This window comes from Parus major, chromosome 6 (genome assembly GCF_001522545.3).
Source record: "Parus major isolate Abel chromosome 6, Parus_major1.1, whole genome shotgun sequence".
Taxonomy (NCBI): domain Eukaryota; kingdom Metazoa; phylum Chordata; class Aves; order Passeriformes; family Paridae; genus Parus; species Parus major.
Genome location: NC_031775.1, coordinates 27,542,353 through 27,561,448, shown reverse-complemented (window position 1 = coordinate 27,561,448; position 19,096 = coordinate 27,542,353). Strand labels below are relative to the sequence as shown.

The 19,096-nt window shown below is 40.8% G+C and overlaps 1 protein-coding gene across 1 annotated transcript; it reads right to left on the bottom strand.

Moving 5' to 3' along the window:
• Positions 1 to 4,808: 4,808 nt before the first annotated feature.
• Positions 4,809 to 17,087, bottom strand: LOC107207153 (inactive pancreatic lipase-related protein 1-like). The gene is made up of 13 exons (XM_015633908.1): positions 17,029 to 17,087; positions 16,587 to 16,635; positions 15,685 to 15,839; positions 15,101 to 15,226; positions 13,013 to 13,147; positions 11,891 to 11,999; positions 9,891 to 10,010; positions 9,529 to 9,648; positions 7,985 to 8,103; positions 7,722 to 7,851; positions 6,616 to 6,727; positions 6,118 to 6,285; positions 4,809 to 4,949 (listed from the first exon to the last, which is right to left on the bottom strand). Exons 2-13 carry the CDS (start codon positions 16,633 to 16,635, stop codon positions 4,886 to 4,888), a joined length of 1,407 nt encoding a protein of 468 aa, XP_015489394.1. The 5' UTR covers positions 17,029 to 17,087; the 3' UTR covers positions 4,809 to 4,885.
• Between the last annotated feature and the right edge of the window lie 2,009 nt (positions 17,088 to 19,096).

Below are 19,096 nucleotides of genomic sequence, written 5' to 3'. Positions count from 1 at the left end.
GGGTCCTATGCAATAGGAATGTTCTGCTTTCTGTCGCTGTGTTGCCATCCCTTCAGACCCAGCAGGGGATGGCACATGAGCAATGTCCCCTCTGTCACAGCCACCGGGAGAGGCCTCCTAATTCAGCTTCTGTGGGAGGGAAGGAGAGGCTGATTCTCATGACCCAGCAAAGGTATTTTGGCTCCTTTTAGAGTGAAAGCAAAGGCTTGAGGATCTACAGTCTGTCCTTAGTGAAGGGAAGAAGCCTCCTCTGCCCAGCCTTCCCTGCACCTGGGGGAGGTGGGGATTTGGGGGTGGTGATGGCAGAGGGAGGGTGCAGAGGGCAAACACATCCTCTCTGAATCCCTGCTAAATTTTCTGTGCCTCTGCAGGGCTATAAATGGCCAGATGCACTGATTCCCAAACTGCAAGCAAGAGGGAGATGGGAAAGGCTGGGAAGAGACGTGAGGTGAGGCCGCAGAATCTCCTGAAGGACTGAGGGCACCTTGGTGAGAGCTGAGGGTTGTGGAGAACCCTCACACACTCCTCTGCTGATGATTCTTTTCCCCTCATCAAAAGATAGAAGGCTGGTGTTTGGGTAAAGAATTATAAGGACAATACAGAAACAGTTAGCCTAAACAGAGAGTTTAATTTATTTTTGAGCAGCTCCTGTGGCAGTTTCTGTAGCGTGGCTTGGGCTGGAGCCAAGACAGAGAAGGAAGGGGTGGCTCCTGCTCTCCCTCCATCCCCTCAGGCAGGACAAGCTTATCCCGTGTTTTGCATCCCATGTAATTAAGGTGATGACTGTCTGTATTCCTCCTCCATGAAGAACCTCTTCGGAGTGAGAAATGGTGCTGCACTTAGGGCTGCACTCACTTTCCAAAGAGGACAATCAGGACTCCCAGAGAATCCATCCTCTGGAGCTGCACACCCCAAGTGAGGCACCCAAGCCACCAGTAATGGTGAAAAATAACATTGCTGTTGTTTTTCATGGGGAATTTAGACTTAGGTTATACAAATTATGTGCTAAATTACAATAATGGGAATTATTATCTGAACAAATGCATTACTGTGGAGGTTTAGATCCCCTTTTTTCCCCTTCACCTCCCTAATTGGTTAGATTTGAAGCCATTATCTACTTAATGCAATTAAAGGTAATATTTTTCGGAGGATAAACACGCAACAATAATTCTATGGGCCAGAGCACAAAGAGGGACTTGAATGCAACTTTTGTCTTTGGGTCTCACCAAATATAGGTCATCAAAGTGATAGCAAGTGCAGTAGCCACCCAGCTGTTACTGTGCAATTGAACACGACATTTAGACTAATTTAAAGAGTACTTTGCTTCTTGTTTCAGTTTGTCTGCAAGCACAGTTTAGAAGTAAGTGTCATGTAGGGCACTATTAGTATTTTTTTGATTTAGAGCTGTGGAGCATCACATCAACCCCTTCCTTTCTTCCTCTGCCCACCTTTTTTGAACAGTTAAGAATGGGAGTACATCTTAACTTTTCTTGTCTTCAAATTTAAAAAAAAAATTAAAATTATATCTGAACTTATTATATAACTTCTTTGGCAAAAAATTGTATTTTTTTCCAGTGAATATATCTTTTGTCAAAGAAACTGCTCCCAGTTTATATCAGCAGCAAGATGTTAACAAATTCAACCTTGTTTTTCCACATTTTAATACAACCACACATAGTATATATTTCTGAAGGATGAGGGTGGGGCAAAACAGTTTGGGAATTACACTCCAATCAAGAAAAAACAGCCTTCGAGGCATAACATCATAAAATTCCTATTTGAAACCTCTGAGGACACATCCCAGGAAGGTATGGAAATAAATACTCAGCCATAGCACTGTCAGCTGGGGCTAGGTGATGAAAGCTCTAACATGACAAACTAGATTAAAAAAAAACCCTCCAGAGATTCGGGAAGGAGAATTCATCAATGCCAAATTAAGATACGCTCAAATATTTCTTGAAAGATAGAACCTCATTATGCTACTGATTTATGGAGCAAAGTAATGACTGTGGACAGCATTGTCTAAAGACAACAATGAGCACTGCTATATCGCAGTAATAATTAGAGTCACATGAAATCTTCCATTTTTTATTTTTTTTTCTCTAATTCTAAGATGATTTGTAATAAAGGGGGGAAATGCATCGCACGCAGCAATCTAAAATGTAAAGGAAATCCATGGCCCAAGTTGTTCCCATATTTAAAATATTTAAAATTCTTCTTGCAATGCTGCCCACCAACACAATAATAGTAATTTCTGGCAGGAATTATAAAACCTAAACTATAGCACAAAGCGTTTTTCACCAAATTACTCACTCTATATCCACAATTACAGCCCATTTTTTTTTTTTTCTTATGCTGATAACAAAAGATACATTTTAAGATCCTCGCTGTGCTACTCTTCCTTTAATAAATAAAGTGAGCTTTTCAAAAGCCGCAAAACGATGCAGATAAAAATCAAAACATTTCTACAATTCAAGGATGCAATCAAAGACTTGCAATGAATGGAGCGATATTAAAGTTAAAAAAAAAAATAAAATAATCAATCCACTGTGTATTTTTGAACATGGTTTGTCACAAATACCCTTCCCAATAGATAAGAATGATTATATGGTAAAGAGCGTAATTTATATATCTCAAGCGTTCTGCTTTTGTCACCGCCATCGTTAAGGAATTTGACACGTTTGCAGGAGAACAATATATGTCAACTGAAATATATACCAATTAGCCCTAAATGGGACACTGAAATGAATGATGCATGTGCATGCTATACTTACAAGTAATAACATGTGGTTTAAAGTCGCTCGCGTTTTCAAACAAGAATTCTTTTTATGTTGCCATTTAAAAAATCTAATATTTCAAAAGGTCAGGAATAAATAGCACCATTAGCATTAAAAGCTAGCTAAAGGGAAAGTAATTTGTTGTTCATTTAACATTGCATTTTATGTAATAGCTTTGTAAAGTGTTCGGGAGGGGGGGAGAGATTTTACTCTAAAACAGGATGACGGCAGCTCCAGTTCATTATTAAAAGGAGATTTTTTATTATGCTGTTGTCAACTTTAACGTCTTGATTCTGTTAGGTGTTTGTTAAAATTACATGGGCTGCTGAAGTGGCTATGGCAAAGGATAATGCTGAGAATATCATAACTGTCAAAACAATTGTGTAGGCAAGAATCTGCTTATTCCAAGGTAATGGAACAAAAGACAAAGGAGAAACTCTTCTGCAGTGTTAGGAAGTTAATAACCCTGTTGAGGTTTCCTCAGCAGGAGACATCAAGATCAGGTCACCAAATCCTAGGAGAGATGAACAGGGAGGGCAGAAGGAAGCAGGGGATGCCAAAGGGATGGGGGTACGTGAAAACCCAGCATCAGCCACCAGCTCCCCTCTCTACTGATAAACCCACAACTCTTTATCCTCCTGGAGAGGGTTTGTGTGTTCCTCCAAGGACTGGATGAAGTGTGAAAGCCTCTATTCCTGTGGCTGGATCCTCTTCCTCCTGCCCAACTGTGGCCATGCTGCCATGGAAAGCCAAGGAAGGCTTTGCAGGAGCAGCCCAGAGCTGGATTTAGCAGAGCTTGATGCAGGACAAAGAGCTCAAATCCTTGCATTTATTAGGCCTGACTCTATTATTCTACCACTGTTAGACTAACCACATTTAGGAAAAACTGGAGAGAAATGTCAGCTTTTAAGTGTCCTACTGGATATCAGGGGCTGGGAGGAAAACACAAAGAGAACTCTGCTGTGTGCTTGCTGCACTTGCTGCTGCCTGAGGAGCTGCACAGGGAGAGAAGGAATCTAACAGGGGGAATACTCCAGGATTTCAGCACAGTCAACCAGCCTGGTGTCCAATATTTCCAGAGATGGGGAATCTCTCAGACCTCTCAGGCCAACCTGTGCCAGTTTTAACATTCCTATAACACAGAACTTCTTCCATAGATCTAAGCTAAATCAAATAGTACCTTTTAATCTGGGCAAGAAGCATAGCTGCAATTTAGAAGGTTTTTAAACATAAAAGCAAGCCTGCATGTCTCTGACTAAAACTGAAATTGCTGGAGGATATTCTCTTCAGCTGTGTTAAAGCAAGGAACACTTTGGCTTTTAGATAAAGAACTTACTTCAGCCCAGAGCATGCCCATAGGTTGCTAATCTACAGTGCTGATGGTTCTTTGTCTATTATTTACATCCCTTATCTCCTTCCCATCACCCTGTGAAAGCTGGCAGAATGCATTCAATTAAAAAAAAAACAAAAAAACCCCCAAAACCCAGCAAAATACCACTGTTTGTTTTTTTTTTCTTTCCATACTAGAAAAGTAGTGCTCCAACACAAAATAAATTGGTTTCCACCCCCAGCACTGCACAGAATCTAAAGCCTTGCTGGAGGGTGAGGAAAGGTCACCCAGAGAGACAGAAAGAACAGAGTGCCCCAGTCTGGGGAAGCTCAGGAGCAGCAGAGAGGAGGTCCCCAGGAGCAGCAGATCTGTGTAGCAGTAGGTGCCCAGCAGTTCTGTGAGGTTTTATCAGTGAGGATGAGCTTCCTCTGGCAGCAGAGGAGACACAGCCCCCCCTGCCCAGCAGAACACTGAGGAACATGAGGCAGGATTACACGGGGACAGAAATGAATTTGTTTCTGTTACCTTCCTTCTTTCCTCTCTTGAAATGATTTTGAAACAGGCTGAAAGCAGGGGAATTCTTCAGCAGGTTTTGGCACATTCACTCCTAAAGCTACTCTAAAAATTCTGTCTACAGGGAGGTATCCACAGACTTAACCTCTGCCTCCCAAACCAGCAAAAAACAACACACACCATCAGTATTGCAGTTGCAGATTCCAGTGTTTTATGTATGAGTAGCTTTTATTTTTAGCAAGGGTCTGGGGATCCAAATCTGCTTTTAGCAAGGAGTCAGGGTCTGCAGAACATCCTCCCTCACGGTCTCAGAGCTGCAGAAACGGTACCTGAGGAGAAAGGAAACAAAAGCACCTTGAGCTGTCAGCAGCTGTTGAAATTATACAAGTGGATTTATTTTGATGTTAACACAACCTGATTTGCCATTTGAGACAACTGAACAAACTTCGAGCTTCTAAATTTGAAATATTACTGCTGTGGAAAGCATAGATAGAGTGTATTCATTCCTTACTTTAATGTTACACTTTTGGGGTTTTCCCCCAGATTTTGTGCTGTCTCTAAAGAAACAGATCTATCTAGAGATACTTGTGCAGAGGCCAAAGAGCTCCTCTCCACAGAAATACACTTTGTCAGCGATGTGCTTTGGTGACTGGAAACTACAGCCAGACTTAGGACCTTTGCTTTAAGGCGAGTTCAAGTGCTGCCTGGCTGTAATCATTCCACTTTGCTGGAAACTGTTTCCCCCTCCCATGTTGTCTTTTAAGTGAGGGAATTTTAACTGTGCATTTGAAAATAGGTCTAAAATTTTGAATGTAGCTCCTGTTCTGGATACCAAGTCATGATGTGGAAGATAAAATAAAATATAAAATAAATAACTGACCAGGAGAATTAGTAAAACTGGATCAGTAAATCATGCTTCTATAATCTGAATATCCAAGCCATACTTCACAGAGTCTAGCCAAATCAATTTTAGCCTCTTTCCCTCAGCTTTAGATGTACCCTTTCAGTGCAGGCTCCAAGCATTGGTGTTCCTCATTGGAAGGGCAGGTTTATTATCACCATCCTCTTTAGTCAATCATGACCTTAGGGGTCATCAATACCTATGGAATACTTGGCTGGTTCCAGCTGACAGTGAATCAGACCCACAAATAATCTGTTTTTCTGGACAGTAGGAGCTTGGCAAGAATGATGCTGACAATCCCAGCCAGTGTTAATTTTCTTTTCACCCAAAGAGTTATACAGAAAGTTTGCTCTTCTGAAGTCTGGAGAGATTTTCATTTTTTCTTTGAGGTTATTTAAGGCAAAGGGTTGAAGTGGTAGTGAATAGAACTGTGGATGAACAACATCTTGAAAGGAAGGAAAGAAAAAGTTTCCTTAAGAAGCTTTTCCTTTTAATGCCTTAAATAGTTTCCTTGTGAAAAGGCTTCCAGTGCACTTTTAATTTTGTCACCTATCTCCTCCAGTAACTTTCAAGATTTTCCCAATGGATATACTTACACTGTTCTAGTTTGTCCAGCTTCTACTGTGATAGTTGCAGCTCCCAGTTTAGGAAGTGTTGGATTTATCAAGTTGTTGTTCCAAAGAAATTTGACCTTGGTAATTTCTCCTACATTAACTTCCACATCAATGTAGGCTGTGTAAGTGTTGTCTGGTTTGAGGGTACCCCTGTGAAAAACAGCATTTTATGGAGGTGAGGCATGGCAGCATTTACTGTTAATTACCAGTCTTGTCAAAAGCTCTGCTGTGATGGTGAGAGGGCAGAAATTTAGCAGAGAGACAATGTTTATCCTATTTTATGGTAGCAACATTCTTGCCAGATTTGTGATGTAATTCATCCCAAACCATTGCTTTTCAGAGGCAGCAAAGGCAGGTGGGCCTGACATGATGCCTTTCTTTTCTCTCTTCATAAGATCAATTTAAACAGAATTATCAATTACAAATACAAATTAAGGGTTCTGGAAGAAAAGTTTCTTTTCTATTGAATTTTTAACTTACTTGATGATCTGGTACTGCCTTGTGTTCCCACCACTGCCATACAGGGCAACATTTACATATCCTTTGACTTTGCTCTTTCCAGAGAGGGTCACGGTTACTTTGTACCTCCAAACTACAGAGAAGAAATACAGTGACTTAGGCTATAAAATAAATAATAAATGTATCAAATAAATAATAAATAACAATATAAAAAATAATCAAGCTATCAGATTCTAGTTTTTTTGTTTGTTTGTTTTCCTGTCTGTACAGTATAGTTGAGAGCAGAAGATACATATCACCAGTGAGTTAGATCTCTCCTTATGTCCTAATGAGATCAACACAAGAAATGGAAGACATTTGTGTTACTTTCTGGGAGAATAAAAAGAGAAAACTAGTCTGTATTGTAGTAAATATGATACAGATCTCAGCATTTTGACCATGAAGGTTTTCATACAGAGTGAAACTGGGAATAAAGGGATGTTAGGGACAAATACAGGTACAGAATCTAAGCAGCACAAAAAAATTCTGAAGCTCCAGGAAAATAATTTTTGAGGGTGGGAACTTCCTTTTAGTGTGCCATTGACAAAAGGAACTCAAGAAGATTCTGATTTGTGCTTACAAGGGCACACTAAGCAGTGTGTCATGAGAGCTGGTGTTTAGGGTAACTGAGGTTGTAAAGGAGGTCAGATTGCCCATCCAGTTCTGAAACCAGCTGTGTTCTTGGCCTTTGTCAAATGGAGTTTTTGGCATCTCCAGTGATGGAGGTTTCCCTGGGCCCCTCTTCCTGCTTTTAACCACTGACACTGTGACTGTCATTTTCATGCTGTTTAATGAGAAATTCCCTCTCTGTGACTTCTGTGCATTGTCTCTCCTCCCTTCTCCTTGGATCTTGCAGTCCACTGAACATCTCAGTAACCTCCACTACACTCTGCTGAGTTTCTCAGCAGCTTTCTTGTACCTTAGGGCCCCAAATTGGCATTAGTGGTAGAGCAAAAGAGGAGAAAGCAAGAGGAACAGAAGAGACTTTGCACTGTGATGAGATCTGTTCATCTGCTGAAGTCAACTGTCAAACAGAAAAATAAATCTTTTACAAAGAGCAGGTAGCAATGGAAGCATTCAAAACTCACGAGGAAAATCCTTGGCCTCTGCAGTGTTCAGGTAAAATTTCATGAAATCATTTTTAATTTTGTCCTTGAATTTGTCTGCATAGTGACCCATATTTGGGCATCCGTCGTCTGGGCATGGGAAACAGTTTCCCTAGTGAAAACAAAGATATCTATTAATAACATTATCCAGCCAGCCAAGGAAAAGAAAAAAAAAATTAGTCAAAGGATTTCTTTTTAATGATGTTTTCAATAGGGTCCATCCTGAAGCTCTGAGAAATACTTACTGATTGAAAAAGATCATAGGAAGGACAATGATAGCCTAAAAATCCGTCAGGGTAGATGATACTGTCCGAGTAATACTTGTAACTGCGCAGGTGGTTGCAGGCCACAAAGTCCCGAGTTCCTATGGAAAGATGCCCCCAGATTAGTTCCCCTTTTCTCCCACCACTCAAGGAAAGAAACCCACGTCACTGCCATGCATCATTCCTCCTCCAAAGCCTCGCCACAATTCCTGGGTGTCGAACCTGAGGTTGGAACCTTTCTTGCTTCTGATGCCCTAAGGAATGTCACTGGCTCAACAGGTACAAAATGCAAACTTGAAATGCTTTGTGGAGACCGACTGTGCAGCTCAGCCCAGCCCCTGCCCCTCAAAAAACACTTATTCAAGCAATCTGACCGAGTTTAACAATAGAAACCAGAGCTGCCTGAAGCAGGTCTTTTGTAGGCAACAGTTTCATTACCATAACAAAAGAAAACCAAATGAAAAGTATTTAACAGTGAACTTCCTAGGGCAGTGCTGATTTGCTCCAGCTGAGGGCTTCAAAACAAAATTATTATTATTTGGGGGGTGCTTAAGAAAGGGAGACTCTTAGATTAAAATAATGAATATATTATTTTTCTTTGTGTTGCCTGTATTTTCCTGACTTTAGTTTAAAAAGAAGACCATATACTACTCAGTTATTTCTTTGTGCTTTAATTCCCCATTATTGATAACAAGTTTACTCTATTAAAAAAAAAAGGGGAGGGGAGAATGAAAAAGTAATGCCTCCAGCTGCACTGAATAAAACCTGGAGTAAAAGGCTAGCTCTCACAAATCACTTAATGGCTTCCCAGAGTTTAAGGTGTTTGCTGTAGTGTAAAAAAGAGCTCAGATAATAATGTGCTGAAAAATCTCCACAGTAGAAATCTTCGGGGTTCTTTATTTATTTATTTTTTAATCTTATGTGAGATTTAGTTTTAGAAAGATGCATAGGAATTCTCTGATACTTAGAGATTTTATCAGGACCGTGTAAAACGACAAAGAGCAGCGTATTTGAGCAAGTACGTGCCAGTCTTTTTTTAGCTGCCTAAAAATAGACACAATGACATCACTTCAATGCAACTCGGATTGTAATCCGTAATTTAACAAGGAATCGTATTAATTGCTCTGTCTTGGAAGAATTTCGGCTGGAAAAGCTCTCCCAGGAGGAGCTGTGAACATCTTTGCCCAATTCCAGCAGTGCTGCTGCTGGGCAATTAGACACAAAATGCAATGTGTTGTTAAAGACCCTTCGAAATATTTGGCACAGCTCCAGCAACTTTTGTTTCTGATATTAGATCCTTTAGAGGAAACACGTTTTCCAGAGGCAAACCCTTTGTCTTGTTTATTTTTTAATAAGCTCTGGAAAAGTGGTGTGTTTTGAAGATTTTGTTTCACTGCAGTCTGCAGCTGCCATTGCTGGTGGATGCACCAAAAGCTCATGTAAAACACCTGAATTAAGGGAAAATAAGTGGCTGCACTGTGAGGGGTGGCCTTCCCCTGAATTCGTAATGCAAAAAGCACACTTACCTTCCCAGATGCCATCGATATCGACGATCTGTGAAACAGGGTTCTTCTCACACCCAGGCATCTGCACTCCTCCATTTGGATAAAAGTCAATATGTCCTATGGCTGGGCTCATGCCAAAACCTGAAACAGGGGTAAGCATGTTTTAAATTAATGTTGTCTCATACCTGGAGCTGCTGGCCTCAGGTTTGCCTGTGCCTGGTGCTTTAGGACAGGAGCTGTTAGTGACTAAAGTGGTGAATTTGTTCTGTTCTGCCACGGCACAACAACCTCAGTGAACAATCAGAACATTTAAGTGCCATAGGGCATAAATAATTCAGTACAGGAAATAATAAATAATCAGCACAGTACAGCTGTATACTCACCTAAGTTGGGGATTGTGGGAGCTGAGTCAGTGTGGATAATGTCAACAAATTCTGCATCAGATTTATCCAGTCTGACTTCAATTGGAGTGCCTTGAAAATAAGGTTGTGCAGGGTCCAGTCCTGAGAGAAAAAGAGTAGTGTTATGTATAAATAAAGAGATGTAGGTGTAGAATCATTTTACACATAATTGATTGATTGCATATAATGAATATCAGACCTATGATTGCCTATGGTTCCTTATATCTAAGTAATAGAGGCATTAATAAAACGAGGGCCTGTGCTCTCTTACCAAGTGGCTTTTCTCCCAGGAAGTCACCTGTGGGAAGCCTGTTAAATTTTACTGCTTTAAATACTTACAGCAATATTGAATGCCAGCACTTGGAATTAACTTTATTTTTTTTTTTTAATTGAACTTCTCTCTGATCCATTGCTCAAACTGAGGTTGCTGTGTCTGCATCCCAAGTAACTGATCCATCTGTGTGGTTTCCAGAGTCCCTTGCTTGAGAGTACTCAGAGGAATTTTTTCTGATATCACCCCACCTGCTTGGAGGTATTGAAACTTGCCTGCCTATGTCAGGCTCCAGATTTTGGGAAAAACATCTAGTTTTGAAGCAATGAGCTTTGCTTTTGAACCTAGCAGAAAATGGAATCAATTTGCTTCCCAAATTGCTGCAGCAATTTCAGGTGCTTGTAAAGTCTTGCAAGTTACACAGGTTTTGCTGCCTTATACTTGCATCCCTTCTTGTCCCTAGGCAGCATATTTTGGGTTTGCTTTTAAACTGAATTTTGTAGACTATTAGTCCAAGTTTCACCGCGCCTGAAACCCCTGAGGAAAAATAACAATTGAAAAGGGTTTTGTTAATAATGTCCAAAATTGTCTTTTATGAGCGAAAGGCCACTCTGCTTAATGCACAATGCCCTTGGCATTGCCTACATGATGAATAAGGAGATCAAACCCATAGCTTTTACCTCTGTAAGTGCTGAAGGTGTTGTAAAAAACCCCTTTGCTGTGTAATGTGCAAGCAAAACAATCATCACACTCTCTTCCCCCCCTTGCCACAGCCCTGCTCCTTGGGGCACAGTGTGAAAGGGCTGAGTTCTGTGATATTCCAACACCCCCTGTGTTGGAGTCTGAAACACTTGAGTGTGTGCCCTTGTTTCTAATACTTAGTTTTAAGATCCAGAAAAACAGTGAATTTCATATAACATGAAATTCATGAGCATGTTTTCATAGTGATACACGAGAACAAATGTTCAAGTTACATAGAAAAAGCTGAAAGTGTAAGTGTGTAGATTAAAAATTTTCTTAAATCACTGGGTGAATAAGTTAGTTTAGAGAACAGGAGACAAGATGGAAGATTTAAGGTGCTGTCTCTTGTCCCTTCTTTCTTCTTCATGTTCTTCTCCTAGAGGTTTTTGGGTAGTAGTAAGTGATTGGACAGAAAATGCCATAGTGGAGTACATAAGTGAAGAGCCATTGAGGCATTAAGAAAAATAATATACTTGTCTATTGTTAATTGGGTAAAAATAGGTATAAAGATAAAATAACTGCATATTTCTTAGCCATTTTGTGCATCAGACACGAAGTGAGCCACAAGGCCTTGTTTGTACCATCAGAAGAAAGAAATGTACCAGATTACAAAGATATAACCAGACAGCCTGGAGAGACCTGCTAAGTTTTGTGATGACCTTTTAACAAACACGAGAAACAAAATTCTAATGAGCTCAGGAGTTTTCTTCAAATCATAAGAACTGAGATAAGCAGGACTCCCCACCAGGGAGGATCCCAAAAAAATTCAGTCTAAAAGAAGCTGAAAAATCCAGGAAGAAAAAGAAAAATACAGAAGAAATGAAGCAGAATCAGAGAAACAGAAAAAAGATTTTTTTAGAGAAAATTTACACCCTGAGTGCACTGCAGCTCACAGCTGCACCCACAAGGGAGAGTGAATAGCAGCACTGGTTTTGGTGGCTGTGGTGTGAGCGTGGCTGCAGTCACTGACCGGTTATTCTGCCAATGCCCGGGCGCCTCCGGCCGGCCTCGCCAGCAGCGTGTGCTCCCAGGCTGTGGCCAATGATGTGAACATCAGCTGGAGAGTATCCATATTCATCCTGACAAAACAGCAACAAGCAAACATTGCTAGGGCAGTTTGCATCAGCAGCGTGGAACACTTAAAAAGGGGCTGGAAAACTCCTTTTAATTTGCCTGCTGACTCAGGAACTCCTGTAGGATTTCAGCAACTCTTTGCCAGTTGCTTCTGTCCAACACACAGATTTTCCCAAACCTCCTTATTCAGCTGCTGCCCTGGTTTGGAGGTTGTTGTAACTCCAGACAGCTCTGTCAAGAGTCCTGAGAGGCTCTGTATCCTTCCAGAGGGCCCCTCAAGGTTCACAGAATGCTTGTCTGGCTTGTGAGAGTGTTCCAGGCAGCAACTCTTGGTTACACCTGCACAGCTGGGGGAGGGCATGAGAGGAGAACTGCCTTCAGCCTTTTTGGGCAGGAATCCAGTAGCTGCAAGGCAGGTGTGGAGAGTGAGAGGTGGGTCAGAGCACTGCTAGACCCAGCACACTCTCTGGTTTTAGTTATTTATAGTTCTCTTATGGGAAATTTCTGTTGAAAGCAATTAGATTAAGAGAAAGCTTCAGAGCAAGCTTCACTTCCAGTGTGAAGCTGGCTGCAAAAGGGGGCACCTCCTGTGGGTTTGGGCACTGTCCATCACAGCTTTCCCTGGGGCATCTGCTGGGTCCTGCTTGTCCCCAGCCAGTGCTGCCAGCTGGTTTTCTGGTGTTTTGTCAACTCTTTGGTTCTGTCTCCATGAAAAAGTTCACCATATCCATTATTTCAGCATATTTAAAGTTTTACACTGCATTTGTTAACATCTACAGAGTAACTCTTTGGCTGTACCATGAGAATTTCTTGTAGAATTCCCTCTCCTTAAGCTGGCAGGCCCCGCTGCTATGACACAGTACTCTCCTTTTAAAAAATGTTTGTTTTCAGCACAACTGATCATGGAGTAGTGGACTATATTTTCTGCTGGCTACATCCCCCATTTGTGAAAGCTCCAGAGCTGTATTTCTTTCAAACCATGATTATAGCTACAGCTTTAGAAACAGCAGACTCTTACCATGAGGACGTTCACGAAATAAGCGATTTCAGCGCCCACGATGCGGACGTTGTTCGCTGCCTGGGTGTACTGACACAACGCCCCTCGCTGCCAGTTCACACAGATGCAGTTCACATCTTCCACAGTAAGCAACCTCTGTTTTGTAAAACAAAAGTAAAAACCGTGGTAAATGCAGTATGGGATCAGTTCATGTTGGTCATTGAGGCTGAGCCGCTAAATGTTGTGTGGATTTGTGTGAGAATGTTTTGAAAACCAAAGCTGTGGCATGGATGTGTGCTCACAGGGGTTTGTGTGATCACACAGTGCTGAAAGAGGGTGATATGTAATTTAGTCATCATTTCAGATAACCAGAGGAGTATTTTCTACAGAAAGGAAAACAGTATCAATAATGAAACTTTCAATTTTTATTTTCAATCAAACTTAATATGTAACAGTAAATAAGAGCTCTACTTATGCACCTATTCACTTCAGTGATTTAAAAGTACTACTTTAACTCAAATTCAATTAGAATATTTTTGATAGTAAAAGTCAAGAGTGGTTTTCTGATGCATATTTGTAGGAAAGAGGATGTGTCTTAATAAGATGGTGTAAAAGCTCTTGGATTTTGGATTTATGGCTTTATTTGGAAATATGTATCTGCAGGCAGAGACTTTGCCACAGGGTCAGAAGCTTCACTGTTTTCCATTGAGCTGGATTGTTTGGCTAAAATTATTTTATTTTAGCAGCTTAAGTATATGGCAACAACTGACAGAGGACAAAAAAGGCTATAAAAGTGTCTGTGACCATGCTAGAAGTAGTAAAAATCAATATGCAGATAGGATTATTGCTTAATGGAAAGCAAGTAACAGATACACATAGGAGGATCGATGTATTCACAATCCCCTTTGCTCCACTCTTTATTGAAAAGATTCTCTGAGACCAATTTGTTTCTTAATATAAACTAGAGTATTGTGATAAAACACAGGCTACTGTAATAGATGAAGAAGAATTTAAAGATTTACCTCATGCCTCTACATCCTGGAAAATTGATCAAATGGATTTAAAGGACAAGCTGAAAAAAATTGTGAGCTATCTCATTGATTGTGTAGTTCCAGGAAAAAAAAGTCTATTTTAAGAGTGCAAAATGTAAGACAGAAAACTATAAAAACATCAGTCTGCTACTTTAAACAAATTATTAACTGACAAATCCAACAATCATCCATCATTTTCCTTTTCTTTTGATCTAGCATCAAAAGGAAGCAGGCAATTGGGGTGCAATAAATGCAAAATGCCTTGATTTTAGTTTCACCTTGTTCCTTATAGTGTTCTCATTAGTAAAGTAGGAATACATTATTTAAAAAAAAATTATAGCTGTGTTAATGGTTGAAAAACCTTATCCTCAAAGTGCCAACAACAGGTATTTTGCTCTGTGCTGCATGACTAGGGGCTTTCATTAGCTCCAGCTGCAATTAAAAGCATGTTTGGAGGACTTGAGAAAACCACAAGCTGGAATTGCACTTTGCATAGGGGCAGGGTTAAGAAATAATTTGTGGAATTAGCACAAAAATCAATAAAGCAGAGTACTTTGCTACATTCAGTGCTCATAGATTGAAAGCTTTGCTAGAAATGCTCCCCTTGAGGTCCCCTTTGGAGCTACATTTTTATGTCTTTATTGCTTTTGGTAATGGCCAGCCCACGTGCTCAGCTCAAACCTTCCTGACAGACCTTCCACAGCTAAAAACCTTCTCTTGGCTGGAGAAATAAGATGCAGGAGCTATGAGTCTGCAGTTATTTCTGGAATCACCCCAATCCTAGCCAGCATCTTGCTCCAGGGTTTGTGCTCTTTTTATCAAGTAAAGGGCGTTCACTGCACCAAACCTTCCTGTCACTCACTGGACTAGAGAGAAAAGCTGAATGCATTTTACCCCATGATTTCCTCAAGGTGCAAAGCTACATATTCCATTTGGTAACAGTCTGAAAATGTGAACTATTTTTTGCTTTCTTTTCACTATGATTACCATGAGAAAATTTGGTTAGAAGTAGAGAAAACAGGCAATTTATATGAGTGTGTTTATAAATGCAAATTAAGGGTGTCCCCGTGGTACCTACCTTGCACATGTCTGACAGCCAGTTTTCTTCTCCATTGTCTACAAATCCATGCACAATAAATCTGGTCTTCCTGCTTGGATTAAAATTTGAGGCTTCAATTGTTGACTTATCAACAGCAGACACCTCCTATATTAATGTAGATTTTAAAAATCATTAAATTAGTATAGATAAGAACTTAATAAACCTTTAAATCTACCTTCTGTAGATAAGTTTTCCAAGCTGCAAAGACCTGAACTGTGCTTATCTGTGCAGGAGTTTAAAAGTTTTGCAATGTTGAACTCATCTGCAAGAGTTCACATGAAGGTTTATGTCTATCTCCATTCAAAGCAAGCTTTGACACCTATCTTAGAGCAGACAAGACTTCAGCATTTTTTGATTTTATCTGTAGAGAAATATTACCCCAAAATGCTCAGTTTCCCAGTAGCTCTCAGTGGGGACCCTCCCAAGGAGCTGGAAGAGGTGATCTTTTGAATCAAGTGGAGGTTTGGCCATTTTTAACACTTTTCAGGAACACAGCTGGAGTCCGTGTTTATTAACAAATTGTGCAGGTGATTCATTAATGTTTAAACCACAGCAGCTCTTACTTGAAAGTCCTCGGTGTTTTCTCTGGTGTACAGGAGGAAACGAGTGTCTACACTCTCTGGCTTCCAGGGCAATTTGTAGACTGGCCTTTCTGTAGTCCCAGACCATGGTATATCGTCTGTGAAGCACCCAAGCCTTTCATAGCAAACTTCTTTGCCTGTAGCATGAAGATAAAAACAATAATGTGTGAATGAGAAGTCAGAACTCATAGCATGGCTTCTCTGGGGGTCTCTTTGTTCCTGGAAAATCCCAGAGTTTCCAGAAAGCCAAGACCAGCAGTTGCCCTTTCCCAGATTTTGAGAGGCTGCAGTTTACCCCAAGGAGAGAAGCCACCCTACTGCTCACCAGCAAATGATATCAACAGTATCCTGTGGTATCCTGTGCAAGTCCTTGGGTATCCTCCCCCAGCTGTTGCTTTGCCCAAGGCAGAGACAGCTGATGAATTTCTCCTAATTCCAAGCCAAAACATTGCAGGTAATCAGCAATAAATTGGGACTGTGCTGAACAGCTTACATGAGAAGTCTTACACTGCACAAGCCATTGTCTTCTGCTGAATACAAAGCTATACCCTCTTTAGACTGCCTCCACCCCCTGGCCCTGGATTTTTTTCCATTTCTATCACTAATAAGAGTGCAAGAAATAATTTCCTATGTTTAGTAGAGCAGTAACTTTGTTCTGAGGTAGGAAACATCAGCTTTTCTTGCTTACTCCTAGGGCAGAATTCCCAAAGTGGAGAAGACAGACAACATGCACACTCTAATCTCACCATTCCTGTATGGAGAAGTGAATCACATTAATTAATCAGTAAGTTTTAAGGCATCAGGGTGTACAATAATATCTAGAAAACAGGTGAGAAATACAGCAGCATGGAAAGGCAATACAAACACTAACCCCATACACTTACCTTCTGCTGCGCTGAGCAGAAACAGGGCAAGAATCCAAACTCCAAGCATCTGGAACAGCAGAAAAAGAAGCAGCTAGGGTTTGCTAACCCACTCATTTAGCAAGCATACTCAGCCCCCTGGTGCTGAATTTTCTCAAGGTGAAGAGAGTGCCTGCTGTTTCTGCAGGATGTATCCCTGACTGCTGTGTGTGCCAGACAGGTGTGAGTCAGATTCGTGTTTGCTTGCTCCAAGGGAGAATGAGGGGCCATAAATACACAAAAGCATAGCTTAAATGCAGGATGATTTTTTTTCCCCCTTCTAATCAGATGTACAGGAGCTACTCTGGAATTAGAATAAGAACTAGCAGAACATGAGCTGCCATTCCCCTTCACACTCCTGTGCTGTGAGAAGCCACAAATCTGATGAAGTACAAGGGAAAACCCCCAGACCTGAATTACTTACGATGCAGTCTTGGAGATCCTGGCATTAATGTGTAAACTTCGCATGTACTTTTATAGTCTGCTTTATCCTTGGAAATGTTCTTAGAAAGATAGGAATATTTGTTTCTGGTTATAGCTTATAGATAAGATGAAAAATAACTTTAATGTTTGGTTTGTTTGATAAATCCAAACTCCATGGACATAGATTTCTTGAATCACTGAGCTGGATCTCACAATATGATTTGAGATCCAGAGGTTGGTGATTCCCAGGCAGCAACTCATCAGGAGTGGCCCATGAAAGAGAATTATATGGATCTGTGTGTCTTGTCTTGGCTGGGAAGGCTTTTATTTTTGGTGCTGTATAGTTGGGGTGTAGGAGATCTACTAGGGGAGTTAGTAGGAAACCACATAATTTTAAAGTCCCATTCCTTGTCCTGTATCAAGTGACTTCAAATGTGGAATGTTCCCGTGTTTTCTGAAGGCTTATCCCTTTTGGAAAACTCTTTGTGGGCTTGGTATATTCTTTACAGAGTGAAAGAGTCCAAATTTCTCTGGGCATCCCCTTAAATTCCTTGCTGAAATAAGAAGATGTAGAAGGACATTTGTGTAACCCCTGGGATCCTTTCTATACTACCCATGTAACCCAAGCTTAGAGAAAGGTTCTGAGTGATGAACTGAGAGCAAACACACTGGAAATATACAGAAACAACATACAGAATTCTCCCAGACATTGGGATATGGCTGGAATGCTACAAAGCTCTGTAGATTGTTCTAGTAGAAACATGAGCTAAAAGGTGAAAAGCAGCCTGTGCAAATGCTAGGCCTGTGCACAAGACTAGGTCTGGCAACCCCTTGGACCTGTTTGTCTCTAGGAGAAGGCTCTAAGTGAACTCAAGAAGAAATGAAACCTGAGCTGACTCCACTTCTGGATCTCTGTCAGCTTGGCTATGCTTTATGGCCTTTATGTTTGCAGAGTTGATGTTCCCTGATCTCCACCTCTGGGAATGACCAAATGGATACCAGGTGTTTCACTGCTGTCATCGGTGCTAAAGGAGTTTATTTTTTTAAGCAGATAATTTTTTTTTATTAAGATACCACCTTTGATATGGATTTAGGGCTCAGTGCTCCTGTCTTTAGCTGAAGTGGGATTTTGGTTTGTAAATAGCTTTGTATCAGAGAAATCAGTACATGCCCCAGTGCACTGACAAGATTTAACACTTGTTCAAAACGAGGGGGGAACAGATTTTCCCATTTAATTTACGAGCTGGTAGAAAAGATTTGAATTAAGATTTTATCCATTAGTCTGCTGCTCTTATTCAATACTGTAATAATACAGGTCAGACAGAATAAATGGACAATTCCTTAGGCCACAGTCAGCTGGATTTCAGCTGCTTGCTTCTCCTTTGGGAAGGCTGGGCTGGGATGCAGGGCCCTCAGTAGGATGCTGCTCTGTGCCTGGAGGAGCTGCTCTGGTCCTTGTGGCCTCACAGTTGGGGGCTTTGGAAGAAGGATGGGTTTTGATTTTTAAAAAAAAAAAGGTGATAGATTAAGGCACAGCTATGTTTCTCCAGTCCTGAAGAAGGTGTAGTCTGGAATAGAAAGCAGGAGAGCAGAGGTCTGGATTTATGGTGTTGCAGGATGCTGTGGCTCTCTCTTGGGACACTGGAGCTTCCCAGCATTGTTCACATTTTTCCTTGCCATGTGTCAATTCCCCAGGAGACTTGAAGGACTCAGAACTGCAGGTCTCTGGCTGAACCTCAGACTTGTGCTTAATTATGCTTTTAATTTTTTTATACACTTGTGTTTAGTCAAGGACACAACAGGATTGGGGTTTTTCTTAAAAAAAATCATTCAGAAGTTTATACTCATAAATATTCTCATGGTATTTCTACCCCTATTTCTTAGAAGTTTATCTGCCCAAGTGCTTTTACATCATTTATCAAAAGTGGGGAAATGGGAATAAATTATTAACTCTTTCCTCCTATTCATTGGCTCAGAGTTTGGATTTTATACTTGGAAAAATATCCACTGCCTTGGTCTCTTACAGCTGCAGGAGGCTCACTCCTGCCATGCTTTGCAGAGCAGCAATG

What these genes read in the sequence shown, in the direction of transcription:
- LOC107207153 (XM_015633908.1), bottom strand. Translation starts at nt 16,635, where the DNA reads ATGCTTGGAGTTTGGATTCTTGCCCTGTTTCTGCTCAGCGCAGCAGAA. An exon ending in TATCGATGGCATCTGGGAAG is followed by an intron (nt 8,104 to 9,528) that starts GTAAGTGTGCTT and finishes ATCTTTCCATAG; the next exon opens with GAACTCGGGACTTTGTGGCC. An exon ending in AGAGGCCAAGGATTTTCCTC is followed by an intron (nt 6,728 to 7,721) that starts GTGAGTTTTGAA and finishes TCTTCTCTGTAG; the next exon opens with TTTGGAGGTACAAAGTAACC.